This window comes from Taudactylus pleione, unplaced genomic scaffold (assembly GCF_031769625.1).
Source record: "Taudactylus pleione unplaced genomic scaffold, aTauple2 ptg001334l, whole genome shotgun sequence".
Lineage (NCBI taxonomy): Eukaryota > Metazoa > Chordata > Amphibia > Anura > Myobatrachidae > Taudactylus > Taudactylus pleione.
The window spans coordinates 3,767,539-3,782,067 of record NW_028285734.1 but is presented as its reverse complement, the minus strand read 5'-3'; the positions used below and the strand labels follow the sequence as shown (position 1 = coordinate 3,782,067).

General features: G+C 46.6%; 1 protein-coding gene across 2 annotated transcripts in view; it reads right to left on the bottom strand.

Moving 5' to 3' along the window:
* The window catches only part of LOC148443111 (msx2-interacting protein-like), a 103,611-nt gene that overhangs the window by 9,409 nt on the left and 79,673 nt on the right, over positions 1-14,529 (bottom strand). For both annotated transcript variants that reach the window (XM_088463243.1, XM_088463244.1), the window contains 2 exons: positions 10,526-10,644; positions 3,872-4,066 (listed from right to left, as the gene is read on the bottom strand). In XM_088463243.1, the coding sequence (XP_088319369.1) occupies positions 3,872-4,066; positions 10,526-10,644 (314 nt within the window). The remainder of the gene's footprint in view (positions 1-3,871; positions 4,067-10,525; positions 10,645-14,529) is intronic.

The following is a 14,529-nucleotide window of genomic DNA, read 5'->3' as shown; positions in this document are numbered from 1 at the left end:
CACAGCAGATGCCAAGACATTTTCAACTTAATTTCTTCCTACTGATGAACTTAATGTAATGGTCACAATGACTTCAGATGATGTAGTGAACGTTGGTGACTGGTTCTATGTTGAATATGATGGAAAGAGTTTCCCATGTGAGATCTAGGACATCAGAGATGGTGAATACTTAGTGAGCACAATGGAGCAAGCTGGCAGCACCTGAAAATGGCCATCACCACCAGATGAAATATTTTATACATCCTCACAGTTACTCAGGAAGATAAACAGGCCTACATGGATTAATTCACGTGGATTGTACAGGTTTGTATCAGAGACCTTTGACTGGGGACAGAATTGTAACATGAGTCACATTCATATGTAACATGAGTCACATGTCAAAATTGATTTTAAGTATAGTTTGGTTAACATTCAGTTTTTTGTTTGAGCGTCGGTCAAGTTTAGGGTCTTAAAAGTGTATGTAAAAATAATTAGGAGAGCAAGTTTAAATAAAAATATAAGTCCCCTCAGTTCCTATGTCCATTCTGTTGTAACATGAGTCACGCATAGAAATAATAAAATGCAACTATATTTTATTCTGCTTCTAAGCATTATTTATGACTACCTACCCCATATATTATTGTAATTTTTTAAAATTTAGAATTTCAGCCTTAATTTCGTGTGTGGTTCACTTAAACTTCTAAAAATGAACATGAAATGTAATGCTAATCACATGGAATGACCCTAATATATTATATACACACACACACACAATGGACAAAAGTATTCGGATGACTGACCATTTCACCAACAGGGACTGTAATGATATTGTATTCAAATACATATACTTTAATATGGAGTTGGGCCCCCTTTTGCAGCTAAAACCACTTCCGCTCTTCCACAAGATTTTGGAGTGTTTCTGTGGGAATTTGGGCCCATTCATTCTGTAGAGCATTTATGAGGTCAGGCACTGATGTTGGACGAGAAGGCCTGGCTCGCAAACTCCGTTCCAGTTCATCCCATAGATGCTCGATGGGGTTGAGGTCAGAACTCTGTGCGGGGCAGTAAAGTTCTTCTACAGCTAACTCATCAAACCATGTCTTTATAGTCCTTGCTTTGTGCACTGGGGCACAGTCATGCTGGAATAGAAAAGGGCCTTCTCCAAACTGTTGCCACAGAGTTGGAAGCATAGCTTTGTCCATAATGTCTTAGTAAGCTTAAGCATTAAGATTGCCCTTCCCTGGAGATAAGAGGCCTAGCCCAAACCCTGAAAAACAGCCCATTGTACCATTATTTATCCCTCCACCACCAAATTTCACAGTTGGCACTATGCAGTCAGACAGGTAACGTTCTCCTGGCAAACCCAGACTCGCCCATCTGACGGCCCAACAGAGAAGCGATTTGTCACTCCACAGAGCACGTTTCCACTGCTCCACAGCCCAGTGTCGGTGTGCTTTACACCACTCCATCCGACGCTTGGATGCGAGGCTTGCATGCAGCTGCTCCGCCATGAAAATCCATTATATTAAGCTCCCGCTGCACAGTTTTGATGCTTACATTAATGCCAGCGGAAGTTTGGAACGAATCAACTATGGAGTCAGAAGGGCATTGCCAATTTTTACGCACCATGCGCCTTAGCAGTTGTTGACCCCACTATGTGATTTTACATGGTCTTCCGCACAGTTTTGATGCTTACATTAATGCCAGCGGAAGTTTGGAACTAATCAACTATGGAGTCAGAAGGGCATTGCCAATTTTTACGCACCATGCGCCTTAGCAGTTGTTGACCCCACTATGTGATTTTACGTGGTCTTCCGCTTTGTGGCCGAGTTGCTGTTGTTAATAAACGCTTCCACTTTCTAATAATATCACTTACAGTTGACCATGGAACATCCAGCAGGGATGAAATTTCACAAACTGTCTTATTGCAAAAGGTGGCATCCTATCACAGTACCACGCTTCCTATCGCAGTACCATGCATCCTATCACAGTACCACGCTTCCTATCACAGCACCACGCATCCTATCACAGTACCACGCTTCCTATCGCAGTACCACGCATCCTATCACAGTACCACGCATCCTATCACAGTACCACGCTTCCTATCACAGTACCACGCTTCCTATCGCAGTACCACGCATCCTATCACAGTACCACGCTTCCTATCGCAGTACCATGCATCCTATCACAGCACCACACATCCTATCGCAGTACCACACATCCTATCGCAGTACCACGCATCCTATCGCAGTACCACGCATCCTATCACAGTACCACGCTTCCTATCGCAGTACCACGCATCCTATCACAGTACCACGCTTCCTATCGCAGTACCACGCATCCTATCACAGTACCACGCATCCTATCACAGTACCACGCTTCCTATCGCAGTACCATGCATCCTATCACAGTACCACGCTTCCTATCACAGCACCACACATCCTATCGCAGTACCACGCTTCCTATCGCAGTACCACGCATCCTATCGCAGTACCACGCATCCTATCGCAGTACCACGCTTCCTATCGCAGTACCACGCATCCTATCGCAGTACCACGCATCCTAGCACAGTACCACGCATCCTATCACAGTACCACGCATCCTATCGCAGTACCACACATCCTATCGCAGCACCACGCTTTCTTTCACAGTACCACGCTTCCTATCACAGTACCACGCATCCTATCACAGTACCACGCATCCTATCACAGTACCACGCATCCTATCACAGTACCACGTATCCTATCACAGTACCACGCTTCCTATCGCAGTACCACGCATCCTATCACAGCACCACGCTTTCTTTCACAGTACCACGCTTCCTATCACAGTACCACGCTTCCTATCACAGTACCACGCATCCCATCACAGTACCACGCATCCTATCACAGTACTACACTTCCTATCACAGTACCAGGCATCCTATCACAGTACCACGCTTCCTATCTCAGTACCACGCTTCCTATCACAGTACCACGCTTCCTATCACAGTACCACGCTTGAAGTCACGGAGCTCTTCAGAAAGACCCATTTTGTATCACTAATGTTTGCAAATGGAGACTGCATGGCTAGGTGCTTGATTTTATACACCTATAGCAATGGGTCTGATTGAAACACCTCAATTTAACAATTAATAGGTGTGCCCAAATTGTTCTGTCCATATAGAGAGAGAGAGAGACACAGAGTGTGTGTGTGTATATACGTGTGTGGTTTAATTTTACGTGACCTGTGAAATATAAGATTAGCATTATTCAGCCTTTTAAAAGTAACTTATATAGCCATATTGAGGGTTGGTACAGTATATATTAGAAAAGATATAGGGGAATTCATAGTGATTATCATTCTGATATTCCCTGATTTTCTACTCATTCAGTTATTCTTCTTGTATCCCACTAACAAACATTATTCTCTTCTAAGTGTCGAATTGGGGTCTTGACTGTATTGGGGTCCCGCCATTCTCTGCCTTGGGTCTCTATATAGATGAAGACAAAGAATTTACAGCCAGTGCTACCAACCTGGAACGCAACACACCTCCATGACCCAAAAAGGGCCAACGCCAATTCCTTGCTGTTATTATCTCGCTACCCTCAGGATCTTACACTGCATTTCACAAAGAATTTTTTTTGGGAATATTAGGTTCTATTTACGAAGCCTTGGAGGAAGAAAAAGTGGTCATTTTTTAAACACAGCCAGTGAATTGGCAGTTAGGAGCTGATTGGCTGGTACTTTATCTCCGTTCACTTTCTCTCTCCTAGACTTAGTAAATAAACCCCATAATCCTGTGGAACCACTTAAATATATCAAAAATAAAAATATCATCTAATTTAAGCCTCCTTACTTTATTGGTTACCTGCGCCTAAGAGTACCCACTTTTCAGAACAAGTCAACGTACCTGTTTCCTCCCATGAAGTCACTTTCATCGGTACACCGAGAAATGTTGTGCCTTGTGAATCGTTAAGGGCAACCTGTTGATCATCCTGGTGCCTGAAGAAGACCAGGCCGTACCTGTTCTCGGGTATACCGTGTATCTGGACAGCCGATAACTCCCCATACTTCTTAAACTCCTTGTAAAGGCCGTATTTAAGGCCTGTAATTAGAAACAACACAAAAACATTTGAGCAGAGCAAACCAATCAGAACATCACATTACACTTGTAGGAAATGCAGCCAAGAGATTAGCATCTGTGCCTGGATCCAGGACTACATAGTAATCCGGTACAGGACAATAGGAGAAGTCACTCTGTGACCACGTATCTGAGGGTTCCCATACAGCCAGATACAATGTCCCTCTGTTCTCACCTATATTTGGCCCCTTCGGGCTGCTCAGAAAACCCGACAATAGGATTACAAAAAGGAAGTCCTCCCGCATCATCACAGCCGTACCTCCTGAAACTGAACATTTCTTTTCTACAAAACCGCACAGAAATAGTCTTTTTTTTTTTTTATTTAATGAAAAATAAAAAATATTTTTAATAATATAATTAAATATATTTTTTTTTTTTTAAAAAGGAGATTGTTGTTACCTAGTTAAATCCATAGGGGACAGGGAGAGAGACCATGGTATAGGCTGGAGCAGGAGGAGTCCTTGCAACAACTAGTTCTTCTCCCAGCAGCCCCGACTCCTCCCCTCTATACCCCGCTCCCCACGCAGGTCAGTTAAGTTAACAAGCCCAAGGCAGGAATGAGAAAGAGGAGAAGGAAGACCGATACACACATACAGGTCCAAACACCCAGAAACGCTAAAAGGAGTACTGGAAGCAGAGTAAAAAGCCTGCGAGCCCGGTGTGTCAGTGTGGACGCCTGTATCCCATATGGATCTAAAAAACAAAAAGAAGAATTTAACCAGGTAAGAACATAAATCTCCTTTTCTTCTTCACTCCATAGGGGAACAGGCAGAGACCATGGGACGTCCCAAAGCTATCCCATTACTGGAAAGGGACGCAACGGAGCTGCGATGAGAACCCTTCGCCAAAAGGTGCATCCACGGTAGCGAATGTGTCAAATTACCAGAACTGGAGGAAAGTATGAGCGGAGGAGCATAGGGCCGTTCTACAAAGCTGTTCAACCGAGGCACCCCTGGTGAGCCGCCTAACAGTACTCACCAAGCTGGTGAAATGATGCAACATCAAAGACAGAACAGAGAGGTTCGCCACAGCTGAAGCGTGATGCATAGTCAAACGGAGCCAACTGGCCAAAGTCTGTGTGGTAACCGGCCAGTCCCGCTTACGAAAGATGTAGAGAAAAAAATGGGATCCGTCTTATGGATATCCCAGGTCCTATCCCCAGAGATCCGTAGGGACCCCACAACGTCCAAAGAGGTGGAACAATCAGGTGCCTGAGACACAGGGGCCACAATGTCCTGGATGATGAGAAACAGAGCTTACCGTAGGAAGGTAGCCTAAGCAAGTTTGAAGAACAGCCCGGTCCAAGTGAAAAACCAACAATGGGGAGAGACAGAACAACACGCCCAGTGAGACACCCATAGGGCCAACAGCATAGCCAGCAGGAGAGCGGTCATCAATGTAAGGCAAAGAATGTTTACAGAGCCCGAAGACTGAAAAGGCGATGACTGAAGAGCTCGAAGCACCAAAGACCAGGTCCAAGGAGCCAAGGAACAAACACTGTATGTGGAGAGCAACCTGAAGGAAAGCTTGTACTTCAGGTATCAGAGCATTCAAAGAAGAGAGGCAGAGGGCTAAATCTAGACCCACCTGCAGAAGGGAGAGGACCCAAGAGAGGGAAACACTCTGGGATGAAAATTCCCGTCAGAAAACCAAGGGAAGTAAATCCACCACAGCAGTGATAAAGTCTTGCAGAGGAGGGCTTACGGGCATAGAGTATAGTATGAATTAATGACCTAAGAACCTTCAGCACTCAAGATGGAGGTCTCAAGAGCAACCCCAACAAGTGAGATGGGCCAGATCCGGATGGAAGCACGGGCCCTGAGACAGAGGATCTGGCCGCAAGAAAGACACAGCAGATTGTTGATAGATCTGCGTACCAAGCTCGTCATGGCCAATATTGGGCATCCAGGACTACCATGCTGCCCCCATCACTGCAACTTGTTTAGGACCTGCGGTATCCACAAAATCGGAGGGAAGACATACTAGAGATCAAAATCAAGGCGAGCAGTACTTCGATAGCTGGTGTTTGTGCCGAGATGCCAACAAGGTAATGTCTGGCGACCCCCAGTGAACAGCTAGGATCTGAAAGGCACCTGGACGAAATGCCCCTTCACCTGGTTGAATACCCCTAAAATCGAGGAAGTCCTCTTCCCAATTCTGGACTCTGGGAATGAACACTACTGACAGAGCCGAAACCTGACACACTGCCCAGATGAGATTGCGACTCACCTCCTTCATGGCGCCAAAATTGAGTGCCGTCCTGATGATTTATGTAGGCGATGGCAGTCACGTTGTCGAATTGTACCTGGACCGGACCAGGCTGAAAGAGCGGCCATGCCAGACAGAGAGCTCTGGAGATTGCTCAGAGGACCAGAAAGTTGATCAGAAGCCGGCTCTCAGAAGTTGTTCACAGACACTGGAAGGTTGTTGACAGGTAACTGCCCCCCACCCACGAAAACTTGAATCGGTGGTGAGGAGGACCCTCTGCGGAATCCCAAAGGGGGGCGGCCTCTGTCTAAGCGGGAAACCTGGACCACAAGAGGAAGAGCCGAACCTCTCAGGAGAGGTGAGCTGTCAGTGGGACATGTTCCACTAGGATAGATTCTCCATTTGAAGAGGCTTGGAGTGAAACTGGGTCATCAAAAGTCGGAGAGGCCGTGTAAAGACGAAAGGGCAATGCCCAAAATTGGAAAAGCTTCCCCCGGACCGCAAGCCAGAAGAAAATCTGGTGACTGAGCCATATAGGAACCTATAAATAGTCAACCTGGAAATCCAAGGAGATCCCCCAGATCTGGTGCCAGAATGATGGAACGTAGAGACTCCATGCAGAATCTGAGGACTCACAAAAACTTAAATGGAGGGTTTCCAGGCTTAGGATTGGCCAGAAAGAACCATCGGTTTCTGAACCAAGAAGAGACTGGCATAAAAGTCCATGCCTTTCTGAGACAGGGGAACTGGAACAAGTACTCTGGAGGCCAGTAGGAAGTGAAAAGACTCCCTCAGTCCTTCCTCTTTGTCTGGATCCACCAGAAAGCCTGTGGAAAAATTAGGTTCGGAGGCCTTTCCTGAAAGGCTACAGAGTAGTACAGGGAGAGAATTCCTCGCCCTCAGGCGTCTGTCATGGTCATCATCTAGGTGCTGGAAACAGCAGAAGTCGGCCTCCCACGCTGGGGCCCCCCAGGTAGAGGTCAGCCTTGTCGAGCGGCAAGCTTGGCAGTAGGCCTGGAGATAGGAATATTGATAGACATGGGCTGTTAAGCTCGGGGTTTGGAATCCTTAGAAGAGTAACTTCCTCGAGAAAGGTTGGCCCTTGGCCTTTCCATCCGGACGAAAGGAGCGAAAATCAGAAGTATGCATCCTAGGTAACAGAAGAGAATAAGGCCCTCCTGGACGCCATCATTATTGCTACATTCCTGTCCAGATCAGGACCCCAAAGAATGTCCCCTGAATACGAAAGAGCCACTAAGGTCTGAGTCAGCATGCCAGAACAAAGCCAGAGGGCTCGTTTACCAGCCACAGAGGATGTTGACACCCTGAAGGCTAGGACACCAGTATCTATTGCTGATTCTCCTAGAAAAGAGGTCATCCTCTGATGTGCTCCCGTAATACCAATAGCTTATTCCTATGGGTACCAGAGCTGAGGTCCTCCTGAAGAGCGTATCTACAACCTGTGTTGGCTTTAGCTACCTAAGCGGAAGCCAGGGCTGGACGTACAGTAGCACCTGCAGAATATTAGTCCTTTTTGAGGGAAATTCTAATGTCCTGTCCGTCGGTTCCTTAAGGGATGCCATATTTGGACTTGGAAGGGTAGACCAGATGGACCATGTGAGCATCCACCTGAGGAGGCGGCTTATTATGCCCGGCCCACAGCAGATAGAGAATTGAAGTAGGCAGAGAGTTGAAGAAGCAATGCGCCTAGAAACCTGGAGGCGCCTATTAGGGTGTGCCCACGCCTCCGCTAGAAGGTCCACTAGCTGTGCAGAAGACAGGAATTCTGCAGAAAACAGTCTCCTGACGCTTGAAGACCGGAAAATTAGCCTTAAGGGCCTGCTCTGCGTCTTTCATGCGGAGAACAGCTCTCCCCGCCTTAAACAGGACTGCTACATCCATCTTCGGTAGGGAGCCCTCCAGGATAGAAGAAGGTCTCAGCATCTGAAAAATTAGACAGAGTCCAAATCATAACCGGACCGGGGCGCAGAACTATCTTGAATGGTTAAAATGGCTGCTCAGTGTCTCAGTTGGGAGGGGAGAGAGGAAGGAGAATCCCTATGACATAGTTATTGCAATGAGGGAGCGAGCCGTGGGAGCGAGCCAAGGGAGCAGGGGATAGCCTACCTCCCCCTAGCTGAAAAAGATCCCTCAGGGCAATGGCTGCTTCTAATGAAGCTCCCCACTGCCTGTGCCCTGGTGCTCTAGTGGTGGCCCCAGGCAGCCTGGCTGACCGCCGTCCACACCGCCGATGGACTCTCACACTAACGGTGACAACCGCTGCAGCGCGGCTCCCTTAACTAGTTGATGAATGGACTCTTCCTGCTCCTCCCTTTACCCTTGGTCTTTGCCTGTGTCCCCTATGGAGTGAAGAAGAAAAATAGATATCTAGTGGATGTTTAGCACCCCCTACCCCCTGTGTCCATAGACCCCCATTATAAAACTTATCCCCCCCATTGGCAATGCACCCCTTGGTGCTAATAACATTACCCCCCACACCCCCTTAATAGTAAAAAAATAAAATAAATTCATGTATAAAAGAAACCCCCCCCCTGTAAAAAAGACTGCTTTTTTTGCACCCCCCTCCTCCTCCTTCCCTGTAACAAGTTTAAACCTTTTTTTTTTTTTTTTATTATTATTATTATTTTACCCCCTCCTCCACATCATATGGTTTTATTTAAGCTCTCCTCTACCCACACTGATACTAGATCCCCCCACCATGCAGAACGCAGCCTACCTCATGTCAGAGGGGCAGATGATCACATACAACCGCGCCGGGGTGGCACGGTTGTATGTGACGTGGCCTTGCCAGCTGTAGCACAGCTGGCTTCGGTTGGATCACTTAAGACGTCGCCAGATAAGTTGCACTTCGCTGCGACCACATTAGCATCAGTTTCCATAGTCGCATGTGCGACTTTATGGTAATGCTAGTACCAGCCTTTCCCTTGGTGTACAGCCGTGCGTCTTTACGTGCAAGGACTGAGATGCCCACTTTGTACAGACATCGCTCGCACCATTAAATCTTGCGCAAGACCCATGCTAAGTGCGATCCGCAGATGCATGCAGGAGTTGTCTATCTCCTACAGACACCTGATGTTGCATTTACATTTTGTTGGATGGTATTGCACAGCCAGGTCTGTGCGCCTCTACAATACTGTCCTTGCGTTCGCAACCAGTTATGCGACACTCCCATAACACGCCCTTAAGACAAACTATCTCCGCGCATCTTAATCGCCACCGCCCAGGAACGTCCTTTTGTTATCAGACGCCGTGCGCCCCAATAGTTACTGCGACTCTGCGAGTGCACACTTTGAGATGCATGTGCTGTGCGAGTTTCTGGGGAGTTTTGCTCACGCGCAGCAGGATACAATCGCCAATTTCGGTGAGTGTGTACGACTCCGAATCAGGCCCTATAGGAGCCAATTCAATTCAAAACTATATTCCATTAGAAAAGTATTGGAATGCTCGGAATGGCGGCAAATAGCGACCAAAACATTGCTCATTTTGCCTGGCAGCGGTGCTCTACCTTAATTCTGCGTAATGTCAGCAGCCGCTCTTCGCGCAGAACTGAATTACTGCCACGGAACAATGAGCAAGACTGATGAAAACACAGGCCACGTGCACCCTCGCACAGCTGAATGCGTTCCCTTTAGGAGGTTATCAGGATATGCTCTAAAGCCGCGTATCCACTAGCAGATACCCATACAACAGTACAATTACGACATCGTAATCGTACCGTCGTTCCCCTAACCTCCTGCAGTGCCTACACTGAACGATTAATCGTTCAGTGTAGGCACATCAATCATCTCTGAACATGGCCAATCTGTCATTATCGGCAGATTGACCAGCATGTTCAGTAGGTGATTGATGTCGGAAACGACCAGCTGGAGCGAGCATCGCTGGTCGCTTCCGACATAATAGTGCCCGATTACGATGTTGTAATTGTGCAATCGCTCAGTAACATCGCGTAGTGGATACGCGGCTTTAGGCGTTCAGCAAGCCACAGAGTTTCCCTTTACAGCATCAATTATTGTAGAATCAATACTTTGTGGTGTTAAGAGAAGTTTTTGGTTCTTTGAAAAAAATAAATAAAAAGGAATTATTGGCCAAGGTTAAGGCAAGAATTTACCAAGGACTGCCACAGATCTAAATAGATAGAATTAGTGTTATAAATACTGCAATCTAGAGTAATCACCACTGGCAAAACATATGTACCTTTACGGCGCACTGGGAGATTCTCAACTTTTATCCCAAAACTCTTGCGCGGTTCATCGTCATCTGAAGAGAAGAGCGTCTGGGACGGAGGAGCTGGTGTTGCCGCATATTCGTCACTGCTGTAACATAACGATTCATGTTAGACCTGCCATATAATAGTTGTGGAACTGCCAAGAACCAACTCTGGTGGAAATACAACTCCTATATATTACCCAATGTTAGATTGCAAGCCCCTGCTGACAGGACCCTCTTCTCTCCTCCTAGCACTATTCATGTCACCAGTGGCAGTGCGCCTTTGTTCTCATGTCCACCCTTTCCCCACCGGTGACACTGATCCCTTTTGGTGGTGAAGGGTCAGAGTGCGGTTTTGCCTCTTATGCTACTTTTTTCTAAGCCGATACAGTCTGAGTGAGCGCATAAGAGCGACCAGATACTGTAATTATGCATTTAAGTAATTACGTCGATGTGTGTATAAGATGACTTTTCCCTTTATCACTCCCTCTCTAATGTAAAGTGTTCCAACACGGGAAAATCTCAACTCACTGGAACTACAAAAATAAATTATTGCAGAACACCGGTTTGAGGTCCACAAACAACCCCCCTCTCAGCTGAGGGATTTGAGGTTTCCTTTCACATAAACTACTGTATGATCACAAAAGTGTCAGTTAGATCCCAGGACAGTGGAGTGGACTAAGGCAGAATGATAGGATGCTGTCCAGGGCTGGATTGGTTATGGTTTGTTTAAAAAAATTAGAGAATTTAAATTTAGCGATTTCAATTTGGCAAGAATTTGCTGTTTTTGTTGAAGTCCGTCAGAACCAAGAGCTCACATTTGGGAGAAGAAATGCTGGTAACAAAGTTTATATAATCATTTAGGGTTTGAGGTTTCTTTTTAGAGAGTCAATAGATGGCAGGAATAATGAATAGGTTAGCCATGGGTAAGCAAATTTTGCCAAATAAGCATTCATAGAGATGGAATAAGGAGATTTATGTTCTTACCTGTTAAATCTATTTCTTCGACTCCATAGGGGGCAAAAGGATAACTCTGGGTAGCTAATGTAGTTAGCAAGGAGCAAGACAGAGGAGAAGACAGACCGGCACACGCACAGAATGATACACACGTATGAGAGGGCAGAATGGGCTGTTACCACGGCAGAAAGATCCGCCAAAGAGTAAGCATGTCGGATAGTCAGAATGGAGCCAGCGGGCCAAGGTCTGTTTAGCAGTCGGCCAGCCCCGCTTGTGAAAGGACAAACAGAGAATCTGACTTGCGATCATCTCTGATCCTGTTCACATACATGCGGACAGCTCTCACAACATCCAAAGAGGAATCCACCTGCGAAGAATCCGTAACCCAAAAAGACGATACCACACTTTCCTGATACAACCTTGGGAAGATAACCCATGTGAGTCCGCAGCACAGCTCAATTTGAGTGAAAAACAAGAAATGGGGAGTGACACAACAAGGACCTCAAGTCAGACACTCTCTGGGCCGATGTGATGGCAAGTAAAAGACAGTCTTCTATGTTAGCCAACGCAGCTCAACCATCTCCAAAGGCTCAAAAGGGAGTCGACTGCAGAGCCCGGAGAACCAGGGACAGGTTCCAGGGAACAACACAAATGGTGATTGAACGTGGTGAACTCCCTGGAAGAAGGTCAGTACATCAGGTAACAGTGCTATCTGTCTCTGGAAGAGAACCGACAAAGCCAAAACCAGGACCTTCAAGGAAGAGAGCCGGAGGCCCAAATCCAGACCTGTCTGCAGAAAGGAAAGGACACAGGACAGGCGAAAAGACCTGGGGTTAAAACACCTAGCTGCACACCAAGCAAAATAAGTACGCCAAACCCGGTGATAGATCCTCACCGAAGATGGCTTCCTAGCATTGAGCATGGTCCGAATGAACCTTCTGGAAAACCCTTTCGTTCTTAAGACGGTTGTCTCAAGAGCCACCCCATGAAAGTGCGATGGGCCAGATCTGGATGGAAGCATAGACCCTGTGACACCCCCGCGGCCAATCTGGCGCCTCCAGGATTACTGTGCCTCCTTCCAGCTTGAATTTGTGGCGTACCCAAGGAATCGAGAATGGAGGGAAGATGTATATGAGAGGAAACTCCCACAGAACTGCTAGAGCGCCCAGAAGTAGTGCGCTGGGATTCCTGGTGTGGGAGCCATCATGTCCCCAACGGTGGACAGCAGATGAAAGATTTCCAGATGTAGAGCCCATTCGCCTGCGTGAACGTCCTCACGGCTCAGAGTCCAATTCTGGACTCCTGGGATGAAGACCACTTCCAGAGCCGAAAGATGACGCTCTGCCCAACAGAGAATGAGGCTGAAATCCTTTATGGTGCAGCGACTGCAGCCCTTGAGGTTTATGTAGGCAATGGCTGTTGCGTTGTCCGACTATACCTTGAGCAGAGACTACGCCTGGCAAAGAGCCCTATACATTGCTCGGAGCTCCAGGACATTAAGTGATAGTGGACGTTCATGAAATGTCCATCGTCCCTGAACGTGAGACTTGTTCCACCGCACCAGAATGACCAGCTGCAGAGGCCGGGAATGGAACTGAGCGTACTTCACCATGTCAAAGGTGGAGACAAGAGACCCCAAGATCTGCATACAGGAATGTATGGACACACGACAGTGGCTCAGGAAGGAGCAGATCCTGGAGGTCTAGTCTGCTGGAAGGAAGACTCCCTGAGTCTTGGAGTCCAATAATGCTCCTAAGTGGCGCATCTCTTGAGGAGTCCGGGTGGATTTTGCCAACTGATTATCCACCCATGTGACTGCAGAAGCTCCACCAGAGACATCAAGTCTGCCCATGTGAGTACCTGAACTAAGCTCGTCCTTTATAGCATCAGCCCAGTAGCCAACTACCTTAACTACCCAAGTGGACGTTTCGGGCAGGACGAGCAATACCACCCGCATTAACATAAATGGTCTCAAATGCATTTTCTGGCTTACTATCCACAGGATCCTTAAGGGAAGCAGTGTTCGGAATAGGAACCTGATAAAGACTGGTAATATGGGTATCCACCAGAGGAGGGGACTCGCACTTGGCCCTATCCACCACTGGGAGAGGGAAAAAGGTAGCAATACACTTAAAAACTTGAAAGCATTAATTAGGGTGAGCCCACGCCTCCGCTAGGAGGTCCATCAGTTGCACCGGTGAAGGGAACACAGTTACTGCCTTCTTTTGATGCTTGAATACTGGGGCCTTGGATTTAGCAGGCTGCTACAAATCCTCTACCAGGAGAACCAATTTAATTGCCCTGATAAGAGCCTCCACATCTACTGGAGAAAAAATACAAAAAAACCCTACAGTATGTGCCTAGACACACTGTCATGAAAACTGAGCCTGCAGCCGTATAAAACAAAGGGGAAAAAACTGCAACCCCACACAAATAGGAAAAAAGAATACCGCGCTGGCAAATAGTGTAATTGAATAAAAAAATATATTTAATAACCAATAACGAAATATAAAAACACATGAATAACACAAATAAGTTGAATAAATGGTATAGATACAGTAATCTAGATCAATAGATATGCATAGACATAGATAAGAAAAATAAAAAATAAGGACAACAATACTAATAGAACATAAAAATATATGGTAAAATGGATAAGTGAATATAAATGTTAATAGGAATCAGGAGTGTGCTGTATCCCGGAAAATAAAATAATAGTCCAAAGACTACCGTAGTCAATTGCAACAAATGTGACAGTTGTCACAGCTTGTGGATGATACTTGTAAAGTGGCAACAATGAGTTCACAGCATTATAACGTAGTATCCATTAAGATATCCTAGTTTGCTGGATAAGGTGGAGTTTTTAGAAAAATAGGCACGTGCCGTTGTACCTCAATGTGGTTGTATAATTCCCCGTCGGGCGCCACAGAAGTGGGTCAGCGGAATAGGCAGAAGTATTGCCGAACAGCATGAAGATCTCAGGCCACTGGTAGTACTACGGCTCAATAACTCTCTGCCTGGCTCACACGTGCAGG